Below are 17,457 nucleotides of genomic sequence, written 5' to 3' on the forward strand. Positions count from 1 at the left end.
GATGAGCATTTCTTATTGTGAACTGAAGATATCCCAATTGTTTCTGATGACGGACTTTTGGAATTGTAGTCACTGTTAGAATATAGAAAACATGGCAGATCCGACAGAGCACAGGTATTTCCCATAAATACCATCAGGCGATCATCAGATATTCTGTTTTCCTGATAGTGTAGAGAGTCTAATGATGACCATGGATCCACTATCAATTATTGGGAAAACCCATCTGGTTCACTAACACCCTTTAGGGAGGAAAATCTACCATCTTTGCCTGATTTGCCCTACATTTGACTCCAGACCCACAGCAATGTAGTTGACTCTTAGCTGTCCTTTGGGCAATTAAGGATGGATAATAAATGCTGGCTCAGCCAGAGATGCCCATGACCAATAAGCAAATTTTAAAAATGACTAAAAGCACCAGGAGAGCTGCTCTTATTCAAAATACTGCCACAAGCTCTTTTAGGTCTCCTGAAGGGTCAGGTGGTGGAGATAAGCTACCTTTTCAACCCTCCAGCTTATAAAACCAAAACAGGACAAACTAGCAAATGCAGTTAGTGAGGTTCCATTGGCAGAGTTGGTGTGGGGGTGCAGGAAAATGGAAATGCAGCCTTTGAGCAGACCTTCCATTGAAAGCACCATGAAATGAAGTATTTCTGGTGCACCCCACAACAGCTTGTTATATGGACACAGCTGTGTCTTATTTAGTGGAACAAATGGTGTGTGATTCAAACAAGACTCTAATCGGCAGCTTTTCATTTGGGATTGTGGGGGGAGGGATGCAGTTGTTCCCCTTTGGCTAGACAAAAGGTGAACAGCCTTTCTCTGCTCCTGCCCACGGGCAATTTCATGATGTAAACTGACTCAGGTGGTGGGGAGATTGTGTGCCCAGCTTTGACTGTCTTCAGTTAGTCCAGAGCTACCCACGATCTGAATGTGGACTGATTACGGGGCAGTTCGGTTTGTTGAAGGCAGGATGTGGAGCTGTATCCCAATCAGAACCCAGATTGTCAGGAGGTTTAGGCCATTCAGCCTCTTAAGACGAACAATGATGGAGAAACTCAGCAGGTCTGGCAGCATCTGTAGAGAGAGAAACAGATTTGAAGTGACTTCTTCAGAATTCTTGAGGATGTTCCATTAGATCCCAGATGTTCTGTCTTAACTCCTGCATACTCTGCTTGGTTGTGTATTAGTTAATGCCTTTACCTAATAGAAATTTGAGATGTTGATGTGAAAAGCTCCCTGTATGATTCATACTGGTATGTATATCTCACCCATACAAAACCAGAGTTGTGGGGAGTGTAGTGTACATATTGTATTTTACAGTAAATTTACACTAATTGCATATTTAAGGACCAGTGTGACAATGGAACCTCCAAATGTAATTCTATCACCATAAGCCGATAACAATGGTGCATCTTTTGGGAGAAATGAAAAAGGGAAAGTCTGTCTGAAAACGTTTCTGTGAGTGAGATGGAGAGACTGGAAAGCTGGCCTGCCTGTTTAATCCACACCGACTGGCTCATTGTTGCTTCTCACTGTACTTTGTTCGTAAAACGTAAACTGTTTCTAAAGCACTTGTCAACTGTGCGGGTTCCAACGCACTTCATTGCCCCCCTCCCCCAACCACTGTGTAAACTGTATAAATGTTAAACATTCGATGTTGCCAGTCTGATCTGTGAGGACAGATTGGCATTAAACTGGGAAAAAAAAGACAAAAAAAACTTGATTTGATCAAGGTTCAAAAACAAAAAATACAAACTAACAACACTCCTCTGTCTGCTGACTCCTCATTTAATATCAGTTACGTTGCATTTTCCACAGCACTTTAAGCAGAAAGTGAAAGCAGTAATTTAATCAGCAAAGAACAGAAACACTGTAGCTTGGTGACATGCTGATGACTTGCATTGCTGTAGTACCTTTCACCTTCCCCCATCCCTCAGAACATTCCCAATGTGTTTTACAGCTGACAAAGTAAGTATCAAAGGTGAGTCATGGCTGCGATATACCAATCCATGCACAGCAAGATCCCACAAAATGAGATCTACAGTCAGATAATCAGTCACAGCAATGCTGGGAACAAGCATACAACTTGATAAAAGCAAATTACTGCAGATGTTAGAATCTGAAACCAAAAGAGAAAATGCTGGAAAATCTCAGCAGGTCTGGCAGCATCTGTAAGGAGAGAAAAGAGCTGACATTTCGAGTCTAACTGACCCTTTGTCAAAGCTAAAAAAAGGTAGAAATAGGGAAGTATTTATACTAGGCTGAGAGACGCATACAACCGTATAGCACCTTGAACACATTAAAACATCCCTGGAGCATCAAGCAAAATTTGATGCCAAGACACAGGTAGTGGCATTAGGTTGAGGTGACTGAAAGCTTGGTCAAAGAGAAAAGCTTTTACAGAGTGGCTTGAAGGAAAGTAAAAGTCAGTAGCAAGAGTTTCCTAGATTCGCCAATGGTACAGCAATTAAAATTGGGGAAATTGCACAAGAGTCCAAAATTGCAACACGGCTAATGCCGTGTAGGTTGGGGTGGATAAGGTTCAAGTTGGAGGTCGTGTGGGACATGAAGGAATTTGCAAACAAGAGTGAATATGTTTAACATCAGGCCTAACACAGAGGTTCCTGTGTAACATGTATGTATATAAACATATGTACATTCTTTAGAATACATACATATATGTGCAATGAATTAAACATGTCTGGAAGAGAAACTTCTGGCTAAACTCAAATCCTATCTTTAATCTGGCACATGATGGCCTCCATTTCCCATTGCTGTTTTGCTGGAAGCTGAAAAGTTATCTCAGCTACATCATCAGTGAGTTTTTATACAACACACATGTTCAACATTTTAAATTTGTATTTTATTTAATTTGTTCATGTTGAAGTGCAGAAGAATGCAAGAAGCCACTTGTGAAATCAACATTTAAATATCCAGCTCTTTCACAATACCAAGGAGATATCAATAAATAACCCAAAGAAGGAGGTTGTCTTCATCAGAAACTTTGAATGAGAGCTGCACAGGTCAAAGATCATGTGCAATAAAAGGCTCGCAAACAGGGGCCAGGAATAAGCCAGGGAATGATGCAGCACACAAAGCCATTTGGCCCGTCACAAGCTGGCCTTTGGTCAATTCCAATATCCTGATGGTGCTAAGTCTGGGTATGCTCTGGCAGTTGCTGTCCATGAATAAGTTGTAACTTACTGCAAGGCTATTTAATCACATGAAAGGATAACAGTAAACCTAATGGTTATCCTATCCATTAAACAGACAGGGCTGTTAGAGGAGGTTTGGGGGATGGTCACTGAATAAGCAACTCAGACTGGGCATTTGTTACTTTTCTTATAGCGTGTGCTTCCAGTGGATCCTTTGCTCCATAAGACAGCCCACCTCAGCCACTTTAATGTAGGAACTTCCCAGACTGGTACATCTCTGAACTCATCCAGAAACAAAATAAAAAAGGAACCCCAACTGTGGGAACATCAATTTCATATTCTTTTCCTTAGTTCAGTGATTAAATAGAAGAAAGAATTTACATTCATATCGTGCCCTTCATGATGCCTGATGTCCCAAAGTGCTTTATAGCCAATGAATTAGCCTTGATGTGTCAATAATTGCTTCAACATAGGAACTTTAAATCCTGTGCACCCATAATATGTATATACAGATTTCTACATATGCAAGATTCAGCTTTCAACACCCGATCGCCTCCTTTCTGTATCTGCTCTCGTTACTTGTCCGATTTGCTCTTGTCCTCCTTTGACTTGCAGTCCTCACATTCCTCGTCGTGGATGATCTCCACTTCTAGCCGCCCGATGTAAAGGGAGACGGCACACAGCCAAAACAGGGCCACTGCCCCCACCACCAGCCCACTCACCAATGCTGTTGGCACAGAGAGCATCATCATCCTCCTCAGCAGGAAGAGGTTAGCAATGTACGAGCCGCTCCCATAGGAGATACAGACTCCTCCAAGGATGAAGAATCCTGGAAACAGAGGGGGCAGGAGATCAGAGTTAGAAACCAAATGATATATACAAAATCAGCGAAGGACGAAAGGTACATGGGTTTGTACATCGTCTTTCACAATGCCAGACAACCCAAAGTGACCACTGACAATTAAAATCTTGACACCTTTTAGAATGACAAGAGCAAAATACTTGTTTTGTTTAATGAGTTTGGTACACAATCCCTCCGTTAGAACTCAGTGCGCAATGGTATCATAAAGAACTTGAATTCAGACACTGACTTTCATCAGGTCAAGGCAACCTAAAAAACTTCACAGTTGGTACCATTGTTCTCCAGATGTCAGTCAATTTGCACAATGAAGCTCCCTCTACGCTTTTAAACTGAAAGTAACTGAAACACTCCCTTTTCTTTAGAGTGTAGAAGACTGAAGGGAGATTCTACAGAAGTGTGGAAGATCATGAGAGGCATGGATACGGTGAATGCACTCAGTCTTTTTCCCCAGAGTTGGGGAATTGAGGACTAGAGGACATCAGTTTAAGGTTACAGGGGAAAGAATAAAAGGGAGCCTGAGGTGTAACTTTTTTACACAGTGGGTGGTACACAAATGGAATGAGCTGCCAGCGGAAGTGGTTGAGGCAGGTACTTTAACAACACTTAAATGGCATTGGACAAATACATGGATAGAAAAGATTTTATTGTACAGTTTAAATGACACCACCTTTCACGGAGAGGCAATGGCCTAGTGGCTATACTATTAAGCCAGAGACACAGATAATGGGGAGTCGGGTTTGGCAGATGGTGGAATTTGAAATTAATAAAAATCTGGACTTAAGAGTCTAATGATAACTATAAAACCATTGCTGATTGCCAAAAACATCTTTAGGGAAGGCTTACATGTGATTTCAGACCCACGACATTCTTAACTGACATTTTGGCAATTAAGTAATCAGACGAGAGTGAGGACTACAGATGCTGAACATTAGAATCAAGATTAGAGTTGTGCTGGAAAAGCACAGCAGATCAGGCAGGATCCGAGGATCAGGAGAATCGACATTTCGGGCAGGAGCCCTTCATCAGGAATGAGGCTGGAGAGATAAATGGGAGGTGGTGGGGCTGGGGAGAAGGTAGTTGTGAGTTCAATAGGTGTATGGAACAAGGGGTAAAGGTAATAGGTTGGAGAGGAGGGTGGAGTGGATAGGTGGGAAGGAAGATTGACAGGTAGGACAGGTCATGAGGATGGTGCTGAGCTGGAAGTTTGGAACTGGGGTAAGGTGTGGGGAGGGGAAATGAGGAAACTGGTGAAGTCCACATCTATGCCCTGAGGTTGAAGAGTTCCGAGGCGGAAGATGAAGAGTTCTTCCTCCAGGCGTCAGTGGTGAGGGTGTGGCAGTGGAGGAGGCCCAGGACCTGTATGTCCTCGGCAGAATGGGAGGGGGAGTTGAAATGTTCAGCCACGGGGCAGTGGGGTTGATTGGTGCGGATGTTCTGGAGATGTTCCCTGAAGCGCTCTGTGGGAAGCTGTCCAGTCTCCCCGCTATAAAAGAGACCGCATCGGGGGTAACAGATACAATAAATGACATTAGTGGAAGTGCAGGTGATACTTTGATGGATGTGGAAGGCTCCTTTGAGGCCTTGGATGGAGGTGAGGGCACAGGTTTTGCAATTCCTGTGGTGACAGGAGAAGGTGCCAGGAGGGAGGTGGATTGTTGGGGGGCATGGACCTGACCAGGTAGTCACAGAGGGAATGATCTTTGCGGAAAGTGGATAGGGGTGGGGAAGGAATTACATCCCTGGTGGTGGGGTCCGTTTGTGGGTGGTGGAAATGTCGGCGGATGATGTGGTTTATGCAGAGTTTGTTGGGTGGAAGGTGAGGACTGGGGTTTTCTTGTCCTTGTTGCAGTTGGAGGAGTAGGGTTTGAGGGCGGAGGTGCGGGACGTGGATGAGATGCGTTGGAGGGCATCTTCAATGACGTGGGAGGGAAAATTACGGTCTTTAAAGGAGGCGGCAATCTGGTGTGTTCCGATACCTACATAATAAAAAAAATTTACATTTCAGAGGCTTCCTCAGAGAAACCCTGAATTAAGATGCTTCTGCATTGCATAGGCTGCTGATTTCGTCTGAAACATCAAACACATAGCCAAATAAAAATCCATTGGATTCATGATACTTCTGTAATATTGCTCCCAGTTACTGAGACTCAAAGATTACTCAACCATTTTACTTTGAGAACTGGCAGCAGAAGTAACTAAGTACTATCACATTATGCCCTTCCAAAAATGCTGATGCCTCTAACAGTCTGCCCTTCATGTAGCTTCAGTTTCAGTCTAAACAGGTGTGCCTTAACTCTCTCTGAGGAAAGTGAGCACTATCAAAGACAAAGCACAGTCTGATCATCAGAGGATGGACTGTAAGTGCAGCTTTGTCAGTGCCATCTATACTCTGAAAGCACGCAACAAAAGCCAATACTAATGTTGGTGCAGTGAGACCAGCATTTGTTTAATAGTGTAGCTTGTAAGATTAAGGAGCTAATTAATCCTCTCATGCAGGTCCTGATTTTTGTTGCGACAGCATTGGCAGACATGCTGCTTGGGTCTGGAATTCCCTCAATAAATCTCTGCACCTCCTTTAAGACACTTTTTAAAGATTCCCTCTTTGACCAAGCATCGCTGCGTTAACATCTCCTCCTGTAGCTCACGGCCAAACTTTGGCAATGCTCCAGCCTTGGACATTTCACTGCATTAATAAAGCATTATGTAAATGAAACCTGTTGATCAAGCCACAAACTGGAGGTTAAATCTTCATTGGTCCAACACAATGGAACTAAGAGATGCTGTGGCTGAGTGGGTTTGTCACCAGCCTAGTAGTCAGAGGTTCTAGGGACATGGGTTCAAATGGTGGAGTTTAAATTCAATCTATAAATCTGGAATATGAATAAAAGATGGTGAACCATGAAACTAATATCGATTGAAAAGAAATAGGCTGTCGTTACCTGGTCTGTGACTCCAGACCCACAGCAATGCAGTTAACTCTTAACAGCCCTAGCCAACTACTCAGTTCCAGGGTCATTAGAGACGGGCAAAAAATTCTGGCCTTACCAACAACGCTCACATCTCCATGAAAGAACAAAGAAAAAAAACCTGTTAAGGGGTAGCATAGTTGCCGTATCATAAGGTACAAACATGGTGGAAACACTCACCATAAGCTGCCTCTCTTCCTGTGTCACTCTGCATATACGATATCACTCCCACTCCAGTTGCTAGCAACCCATTCCGAAACCAGGACAGGAATCCTATGGGAAAGGGAAAGTTGAGTAATGTCACTACATGACACCTCACAATTCAACTCATTTCTCTTTGTTTCCACCTTCTGTCAATGAAGGCGCCAGCCCTACAGAAGTAGTGCCTCCAGACAGTGGCCATTCTTCGAGAGTGACTCCAGCATTGGGAGTGGGCTGAATGAAGCCCATGATGTTGCAGCCAAGTACAAACTAACCTCTCCCCACTCCCAACTGACGTTCGAAAGCAAAATATTTGCCAGTGGGAATCACTGGAGTCGTGATTCAAGGAATTGTAGCTGATCCACCTTGCTCTGTCGGTCCAAGGGCACTTGGGCTCGGCAGGTTTGCAGTCGCCTGAAGCTGGAATCAAACTCGGGTCCCTGGTGCTGTGAGGCAGCAGTGCTAACCACTGAGCACTGCTGCCTCACAGCACCAGGGACCCGGGTTCGATTCCAGCCTCGGGCAACTGTCTGTGTGAAGTTTGCACATTCTCCCCGTGTCTGCGTGGGTTTCCTCCCACAGTCCAAAAATGTGCAGGCTAGGTGAATTGGCCATGCTAAATTGTCCCTTGGTGCTAGGTGAAGGGGTAAATGTAGGGAAATGGGTCTGGGTGGGTTGCTCTTCAGAGGGTCAGTGTGGACTTGTTGGACCAAAGGGCCTGTTTCCACACTGTAAGTAATCTAATCTAATCTAATTTCCTGCCCATAATCTAACTATCTGAGTTGGCACAGAACCCAGGCAACAGGGATGCCAGCTGGGTTTGGGGAAGATAATCCAAAAATAAACTACATCTAACCTGCCTGGGTTGGCTTTTTGCAAGAACAACTCACGTCGACCCATTCACCCTGCTTTTACATGGAACCCTGATAGCCTTTCTTCCACAGAAGGAAGTTTTATATTTTAGATTTGTTTGCCTGAAACCAATTCATAAATATATGAATAAAAATAATTTTGTGTGGTTTTAGAAATAATGCATACCTGTTTCGTGGGCCTTCCTGAGCATCTGTGAAAAAATAAAGACAAATCAAAAAGTAAGCATCGCATCCAGACTCGGTACAGCTCAAATTTGGAGAGGGCTGGACTATTTGCAACATTGTACCACAGGAGCTGCTCAGTCCAGCCTTTCCTCAATTCACATTGGCACAGAGCTGAATCATTGGCCGCACAAACTCATCCAACAGCAGATTTGTTCCACAGAAGCCCTCAGCCCACACTACCTCACCGAGCTGCACAGTTAACACTGATCGGTCTCAAATGGCTCGAGATTAAAGCCAACCTATCCACTCTTACAGACATTGTGTCTATTCATCAATCACTGGATCTACAACAAGGGATTAGGAAGGCCAATGAAATGTTGGCCTTTAGTGAAAAATGGGGGTGGGGAGGTATAAAAGTAAAGATGTCTTGCTGTAACCACATGGTACTGCTGAGATCACACCGACAGCCCTGCAGGAGCATCATTCTTACTGAGGGAAGGACAGACCTGCATTGAAGGCAGCTCACAGAAGGTTCACCAGGACAGTCTCTGAGATTAAGGGGTTTGTCTCAGGAGGAAAGGTTGAGCAAGTTAGGGATATACCTAAGCTCCCTCTAATCTCTCACAAACAGACATGATTGCATTGACTGGATGACTGCTCAGTGTGCCTGCGCAGGTAGCCATGCAGCTTTAGCCTGCCCTCAAAAGCGTTTGGAAGAATGAAAGGTGATCTTATTAAAACAAATCCAAAGGAGGTTTAACAAGGTAGAGAATGTTTCTTCAAATGGGGGACTCCAGAACAAGGGGACATAGTTCAAAGATGAGTGTTTCTCCTGAAGATGACAAGTAACTTGGACTCTCAGAGGGTTGTCGGTGTTTGGAATTCTCAGAGGTGAACACATATTTCATTTCCAGCGGAGTCCAGGAAAGCAGAGGTAATGCCACAGATTAGCCATGATCTTACTGAAGGATGGAAAGGTCTTGATGGCCTGAATGACATTATTTCTTAGTTGTTCCGTAACTGAGGTCCAGTGTGGGGCAGCAAGCACAAGGGTAATGGGCAAACTAGACTGGGTGTAAGTTTGGACATGAGCAGAGTGTTATGGATGGCCTCAAGTTTACAGAGTTGAGAATGGATGGCTGGTGTTGCATAACTCTAGACTGAAGGTGGTAAAGCAATTAATGGGCTTTACAGCAGCAATTAAGGAAAATCATATAATTAGAATAAAATGTTCTAACAGAATCTACACAATAATGAATCTATGTACTGAGCACACATTTTCCATTCGATCCAAAATATGTGAAAACTTTGTATGTCCTGTAAATGTTACTATTATAAATTCCTGTCTATGCACTGATAATGGTGGATGGTATGTAAACCTGTCACACTGTATTTACAGTCCCCAGTCCTGAGGGGGTGGTCCTGCCAATTTCTATAAGTTTCTCACCAGCAATTATTCTCCAATCAGCTTCCACAATGCATAGGAATTGACATTTCAACCTTAAAACAGCAATCATGTTAAACAACTCTCTCCTTGCAACCTAATAAGTGATTATGATTTATGGATGAAGTGTCTCACCTACCACAGAGGAACAGGAGATGGCCATTCAGTCTATCAAGTCTGCCCCACCATTCAATATGATCATGGATGATTGAACACTTAAGTGCCCTTTACTCACCCCATTCCCAAAACCCTATGTGCCATGAGTAATCAAAACTTTATCAATCTCTACTTTAAATATACCCAAAGACAGTCTCAACAGCCATCTACAATAGGGAATTTTAGAGGTTCACAAACCTTTTAGTAAACAAAATTCTTAACTTGGACCAGTGAGGCATTCCCCTTTTAAATTGTGGTCCTGGTTTATTATGAGTCATGAACTACTTTCTTAAGCTTCTGTGATTGTTCCTTAACTGTTTTTAATTCTGCTAAACGTCTTTCCCAGTCTACTCCAATTGGCTCTGCCCTCATTCCCCTTTAAGTTTCTTTTTTAAGTTTTGCCCAGTTGTTTCTGACCCAAGTCTCTCTCTCTCAAACTGAATGCTGAATTCCATCATCTCACGGTCACTGTTTCTGAGGGGATATTTTACTCTGAATCATTTATTAAACCTATCTCATTACACATTACCAGATCCAAATCAGCCTGATCCCTGATTGAATCCACAACATATTGTTCTCAGAAACAGTTCCGAACACATTCCATGAATTCTTTCTCATAGCAACCTCCGCCAATGTGATTTTCCCAATCAATATGAAGATTAAAGTCACCTATGAATAATGCATTGCCTCTTTTAAAGTCATTGAGATGTACAGCACAGAAACAGACCCTTAGATCCAACTCGTTCATGCCGACCAGATATCCTAAAATAATCTAGTCCCATTTGCCAGCATTTGGCCCATCTCTCTCTAAACCCTTACTATTCATATGGCTATATTCATATACCCATCCAGATGCCTTTTAAATGTTGTAATTGTCCACCACTTCCTGTGACAGCTCATTTTACATCTTCTCATTACATTTTTAAGAATCCCTACAACATGGAAGCAGGCCATTGGGCCCATCAAGTCCACAATGACCATCTGAAGAGCAGAAAGTAAGGTCTGCAGATGCTGGAGATCAAAGTTGAAACTTTATTGCTGGAACAGCACAGCAGGTCAGGCAGCATCCAGGGAACAGGAGATTCGACGTTTCGGGCACAGGCCCTTCTTCAGGAATGAGCAGAGAGTGTTCAGCAGGAGAAGATAAAAGGTAGGGAGGAGGGACTTGGAGGAGGGGAGTTGGAAATGTGATAGGTGGAAAGAGGTCAAGGTGAGGGTGATAGGTCGGAGTAGGGTGGAGGCGGAGAGGTCAAGAAGAAGACTGCAGGTCAGGAAGGCGGTGCCGGGCTGGAAGGATCCGGCTGAGACAAGGTGGGGGGAGGGGGGATGAAGAAACTGGTGAAGTCCAAGTTCATCCCCTGCGGTTGGAGGGTTCCCAGTCGGAAGATAAGACGCTCCTCCTCCGACCGTCGGGTTGTTGTGGTTTGGCGGTGGATGAGTCCAATGACCTGCATATCCTCGGTGGAGTGGGAGGGGGAGTTGAAATGCTGTGCCACAGGTTGGTTGGGTTGGTTCGTCCGGGTGGCCCAGAGGTGCTCCCTGAATCGCTCCGCAAGTAGGCGGCCTGTCTCCCCAATATAGAGGAGGCCACACCGGCTGCAGCGGATGCAGTAGATGATGTGGGTGGAGGTGCAGGTGAATCTGTGGCGGATATGGAAGTTTCCCCTGGGGCCTTGGAGAGAAGTGAGGGGGGAGGTGTGGGCGCAAGTGTTGCACCTCCTGCGGTTGCAAGGGAAGGTGCCGGGAGTGGTGGTTGGGTCGGTGGGGGGTGTGGATCTGACAAGGGAGTCGCGGAGGGAGTGGTCTCTACGGAAAGCTGATAGGGGAGGGGAGGGAAATATATCCTTGGTGCTGGGGTCTGTTTGGAGGTGGCGGAAGTGACGGCGGATGATGCGCTGTACATGGAGATTGGTGGGGTGGTAGGTGAGGACCAGTGGGGTTCTGTCCTGGTGGCGGTTGGAGGGGCGGGGCTCAAGGGCGGAGGAGCGGGAAGTGGAGGAGATGCGGTGGAGGGCACCGTCGACCACGTCGGGGGGGAAATTGCGGTCCTTGAAGAAGGAGGCCATCTGTGTTGTACGTATTTTGAACTGGTCCTCCTGGGAGCAGATGCGGCGGAGACGAAGGAATTGGGAGAATGGGATGGCGTTTTTACAGGGGGCAGGATGGGAGGAGGTGTAGTCCAGGTAGCTGTGGGAGTCGGTAGGTTTGTAGTAGATGTCCGTGTTGATTCGGTCGCCTGAGATAGAAACAGAAAGGTCTAGGAAGGGGAGGGAGGAGTCCGAGACTGTCCAGGTGAATTTGAGGTCGGGGTGGAAGGTGTTGGTGTAGTGGATGAACTGTTCAACCTCCTCGTGGGAGCACGAGGTAGCGCCGATACAGTCATCAATGTAGCGAAGAAAAAGATGGGGGGTGGGGCCAGTGTAGTTGCGGAAGATGGATTGTTCCACATACCCTACGAAGAGGCAGGCATAGCTGGGGCCCATGCGGGTGCCCATGGCTACTCCTTTTGTTTGGAGAAAGTGGGAGGATTGGAAAGAAAAGTTGTTCAGGGTGAGGACCAGTTCGGTCAGTCGAAGGAGGGTGTCGGTGGAAGGGTACTGGGTGGTACGGCGGGAAAGGAAGAAGCGGAGTGCTTTGAGTCCTTCGTGATGGGGGATGGAGGTGTACAGGGACTGGATGTCCATGGTGAAGATGAGGCGTTGGGGACCGGGGAAGCGGAAATCCTGGAGGAGGTGGAGGGCGTGGGTGGTGTCACGAACGTAGGTGGGGAGTTCTTGGACTAATGGGGACAGGACCGTGTCGAGGTATGCCGAGATGAGTTCGGTTGGGCAGGAGCAGGCTGAGACGATGGGTCGTCCGGGGCAGTCAGGTTTGTGGATTTTGGGCAGGAGGTAGAAACGGGCGGTTCGGGGTTGTGGGACTATGAGGTTGGAGGCGGTGGATGGGAGGTCCCCTGAGGTGATGAGGTTATGGACGGTCTGGGAGATGATGGTTTGGTGGTGGGGGGTGGGGTCATGGTCAAGGGGACGGTAGGAGGAGGTATCTGCGAGCTGGCGTTTGGCCTCAGCGGTGTAAAGGTCAGTGCGCCAAACTACTACTGCGCCTCCCTTGTCAGCTGGTTTGATGGTGAGGTTGGGGTTGGAACGGAGGGAGTGGAGGGCTGCGCGTTCCGAGGGTGAGAGGTTGGAGTGGGTGGGGGGAGTGTGGGAGTCCGAGGGTGAGAGGTTGGAGTGGGTGGGGGGAGTGTGGGAGGCGCACACTCCCCCCACCCACTCCACACTCCCCCCACCCACTCCAACCTCTCACCCTCGGAACGCGCAGCCCTCCACTCCCTCCGTTCCAACCCCAACCTCACCATCAAACCAGCTGACAAGGGAGGCGCAGTAGTAGTTTGGCGCACTGACCTTTACACCGCTGAGGCCAAACGCCAGCTCGCAGATACCTCCTCCTACCGTCCCCTTGACCATGACCCCACCCCCCACCACCAAACCATCATCTCCCAGACCGTCCATAACCTCATCACCTCAGGGGACCTCCCATCCACCGCCTCCAACCTCATAGTCCCACAACCCCGAACCGCCCGTTTCTACCTCCTGCCCAAAATCCACAAACCTGACTGCCCCGGACGACCCATCGTCTCAGCCTGCTCCTGCCCAACCGAACTCATCTCGGCATACCTCGACACGGTCCTGTCCCCATTAGTCCAAGAACTCCCCACCTACGTTCGTGACACCACCCACGCCCTCCACCTCCTCCAGGATTTCCGCTTCCCCGGTCCCCAACGCCTCATCTTCACCATGGACATCCAGTCCCTGTACACCTCCATCCCCCATCACGAAGGACTCAAAGCACTCCGCTTCTTCCTTTCCCGCCGTACCACCCAGTACCCTTCCACCGACACCCTCCTTCGACTGACCGAACTGGTCCTCACCCTGAACAACTTTTCTTTCCAATCCTCCCACTTTCTCCAAACAAAAGGAGTAGCCATGGGCACCCGCATGGGCCCCAGCTATGCCTGCCTCTTCGTAGGGTATGTGGAACAATCCATCTTCCGCAACTACACTGGCCCCACCCCCCATCTTTTTCTTCGCTACATTGATGACTGTATCGGCGCTACCTCGTGCTCCCACGAGGAGGTTGAACAGTTCATCCACTACACCAACACCTTCCACCCCGACCTCAAATTCACCTGGACAGTCTCGGACTCCTCCCTCCCCTTCCTAGACCTTTCTGTTTCTATCTCAGGCGACCGAATCAACACGGACATCTACTACAAACCTACCGACTCCCACAGCTACCTGGACTACACCTCCTCCCATCCTGCCCCCTGTAAAAACGCCATCCCATTCTCCCAATTCCTTCGTCTCCGCCGCATCTGCTCCCAGGAGGACCAGTTCAAAATACGTACAACACAGATGGCCTCCTTCTTCAAGGACCGCAATTTCCCCCCCGACGTGGTCGACGGTGCCCTCCACCGCATCTCCTCCACTTCCCGCTCCTCCGCCCTTGAGCCCCGCCCCTCCAACCGCCACCAGGACAGAACCCCACTGGTCCTCACCTACCACCCCACCAATCTCCATGTACAGCGCATCATCCGCCGTCACTTCCGCCACCTCCAAACAGACCCCAGCACCAAGGATATATTTCCCTCCCCTCCCCTATCAGCTTTCCGTAGAGACCACTCCCTCCGCGACTCCCTTGTCAGATCCACACCCCCCACCGACCCAACCACCACTCCCGGCACCTTCCCTTGCAACCGCAGGAGGTGCAACACTTGCGCCCACACCTCCCCCCTCACTTCTCTCCAAGGCCCCAGGGGAAACTTCCATATCCGCCACAGATTCACCTGCACCTCCACCCACATCATCTACTGCATCCGCTGCAGCCGGTGTGGCCTCCTCTATATTGGGGAGACAGGCCGCCTACTTGCGGAGCGATTCAGGGAGCACCTCTGGGCCACCCGGACGAACCAACCCAACCAACCTGTGGCACAGCATTTCAACTCCCCCTCCCACTCCACCGAGGATATGCAGGTCATTGGACTCATCCACCGCCAAACCACAACAACCCGACGGTCGGAGGAGGAGCGTCTTATCTTCCGACTGGGAACCCTCCAACCGCAGGGGATGAACTTGGACTTCACCAGTTTCTTCATCCCCCCTCCCCCCACCTTGTCTCAGCCGGATCCTTCCAGCCCGGCACCGCCTTCCTGACCTGCAGTCTTCTTCTTGACCTCTCCGCCTCCACCCTACTCCGACCTATCACCCTCACCTTGACCTCTTTCCACCTATCACATTTCCAACTCCCCTCCTCCAAGTCCCTCCTCCCTACCTTTTATCTTCTCCTGCTGAACACTCTCTGCTCATTCCTGAAGAAGGGCCTGTGCCCGAAACGTCGAATCTCCTGTTCCCTGGATGCTGCCTGACCATCTGAAGAGCATCCCACCTAGATCCACACCCCCTACCCTATCTTTGTAATCCTGCATTTTCCATAGCTAATCCACTTAGCCTGCACATTCCTGAATACTCTGGGCAATTTAGCACCAACTATGCATATCTGTGTCTGTGGGAGGAAACTGGAGCACCTGGAGGAAACCCAGGCAGAAATGGAGAGAACGTGCAAAATTGCACACACACAGTCGTCCAAGAGTGGAATAGAACCCAGGTCCCTGGCACTGTGAGGCAGCAGTGCCAAGCACTGAGCCACCATACCACCCCAATTTATTCTCTGAACTAATACGCAGCTACTGTTAAGGAGCCAAAAGCTCCCAACGGCATTTTCTTCCTCGGTTATTTCATACGCTCCACACCAAGGCTGGGACAAGTATTTGAAAACGGGGGGGTTAAAACAGACAGATGCTTGATGTCTGGCACTGACATAATGGGCTGAAGGTCCTTTTTCCATGCTGTAAAAACTCTGACACCAGTATGAGTATTATGTACGCAACCCAAGGCAGCACAGTGGCTCAGTGGTTAGCACTGCTGCCTCATAGGGCCCTGGGTTCAAGTCCAGCCTTGGGCGACTGTCTGAGTGGAGTTTGCACATCCTCCCCGTGTCTGTATGGGTTTCCCCTGGGTGCTCCGGTTTCCTCCCACAGTCCAAAGATGTGCAGTTTAGGGTGATGATTTGGAGATGCCGATGTTGGACTGGGGTGGACAAAGTTAAAAATCACACAACACCAGGTTATAGTCCAACAGGTTTAACTGGAAGCACACTAGCTTTCGGAGCGACGCTCCTTCACCTGATCCTTCACAATCACCTGATGAAGGAGCGTCGCTCCGAAAGCTAGTGTGCTTCCAGTTAAACCTGTTGGACTATAACCTGGTGTTGTGTGATTTTTAACAGTTTAGGGTGGATTGGCTATGGGAAATGCAGGGTAACAGGGATGGGGGAGGCTGGGGTTGGGTCTGGGATGGGGGAGGCTGGGGTGGGACGCTCTTTGGAGGGTCAGTGTGGACTCAAAGGGCCAAATGGCCTGCTTCCACACAATAGGGATTCTATGGTTTCTTGCTATTGCACTTGTTCCATGTTGTAGCCCAGACAAAACCCACATCTAACAAAGCCACACCACCTCTTTCCCCCCCCCCCACTTTCTGCCTATCCTCTTAAAAAGCCACATGTAACCCTGAATATTCATCTTGAGATCCCACAATATTTTACAAAGGCAAGATAGTTGCTGCATTTTAGATTTAGCTTTTAAAACCATTTAATTTGTTCCATTATATTTTAGACTAGAAAAAAAATCTACTTGGAAAATACACTTTGTTTGCCTATTGCTTTCACCGTTTATAACATTTCTGTGATGAGCAGTTTCATTTCATTGACACCCAGCTCTCCTCACCCAGGCATCCGCCCTGTCCAGTTCGGTCACCCCCGGTTGCCCCGTACCCGAGCTCGCTGCTCCTGGCCTAGGCCCGGCCCGGCTCTGGTTGCGGCTCCTGCCGAACAAGCTGAACCTCCTGCGGACAAAGTGAGTGCCGACGTGCCGTCGCAAGGCCCCGAGTGCGCGGAGAGACGCCATCCGATCGCTGCTGCGGCGGGAGCCCAGTGAAGAGGCCAGGCCCCGCTCGAATGGGAAACAAAACCCGACTGGAAGAGAAAGCTGCAGTTCGGTCCTCCGGCCGCTGGAGGGGAGGAAGGGGGCGCTCCACTCGGAGGACTCCTCCCGCCGACAGGCAGAGGGAGGACCGCGAGCTGCGCCCCCGGATGGTTGGAGGACTCCATGTCATGAGACGGCGCTGCACGGCAGCTGGAGCGCTTTAATTGTGCCCTCTAATGCCAGGGGGAACTGCATAGCTTCGGGGACCAACCCGCTTCGTTGCAGGAGGACCCGAGCTGCGCCCTCTGATGGCTGGAGGACCGCAGGGAACCCTGGATGGTTGAGTGGAATGTGGAGGATGCCAACTGTGCCCTCTAATGGCTGGAAGACCGCATCGCTTCGGAGAGAGACTCTCCGTTGTAGGAGGAGCCAAGCTGCGCCCCCTGATGGCTGTAGAACCACATGGCATGGGACTGGACCGAAGGAGGCCATTCAGCCCATCTCTTAGAATGAATATCGTGACTTAGCTTTTCCCAGTAACCCTGCACCATTTTTTCTATCAAAAAACTCATTCAATGCCATCTTGAACTTGCCTCC

General features: G+C 48.3%; 1 protein-coding gene across 1 annotated transcript; it reads right to left on the bottom strand.

Annotated features, from left to right (window-relative positions):
* Nucleotides 1-1,770: 1,770 nt before the first annotated feature.
* tmem160 (transmembrane protein 160) lies at nt 1,771-16,908 on the bottom strand. The gene is made up of 4 exons (XM_043680890.2): nt 16,663-16,908; nt 8,223-8,247; nt 7,164-7,256; nt 1,771-3,984 (listed from the first exon to the last, which is right to left on the bottom strand). Exons 1-4 carry the CDS (start codon nt 16,840-16,842, stop codon nt 3,731-3,733), a joined length of 552 nt encoding a protein of 183 aa, XP_043536825.2. The 5' UTR covers nt 16,843-16,908; the 3' UTR covers nt 1,771-3,730.
* Between the last annotated feature and the right edge of the window lie 549 nt (nt 16,909-17,457).

This window comes from Chiloscyllium plagiosum, unplaced genomic scaffold (genome assembly GCF_037043375.1).
Source record: "Chiloscyllium plagiosum isolate Xiang-an unplaced genomic scaffold, Cpla_swu_hap1 HiC_scaffold_47, whole genome shotgun sequence".
Classification (NCBI taxonomy): domain Eukaryota; kingdom Metazoa; phylum Chordata; class Chondrichthyes; order Orectolobiformes; family Hemiscylliidae; genus Chiloscyllium; species Chiloscyllium plagiosum.

Bases quoted from the DNA above. Each gene is read 5' to 3' on its own strand.
- tmem160 (XM_043680890.2), bottom strand. From the start codon at position 16,842: ATGGCGTCTCTCCGCGCACTCGGGGCCTTGCGACGGCACGTCGGCACT. The intron at 7,257-8,222 runs GTATGCATTATT...CCTTTCCCATAG, and splicing joins CAGGAAGGCCCACGAAACAG to GATTCCTGTCCTGGTTTCGG. The intron at 3,985-7,163 runs GTGAGTGTTTCC...CTCTGTTTCCAG, and splicing joins AGGAAGAGAGGCAGCTTATG to GATTCTTCATCCTTGGAGGA.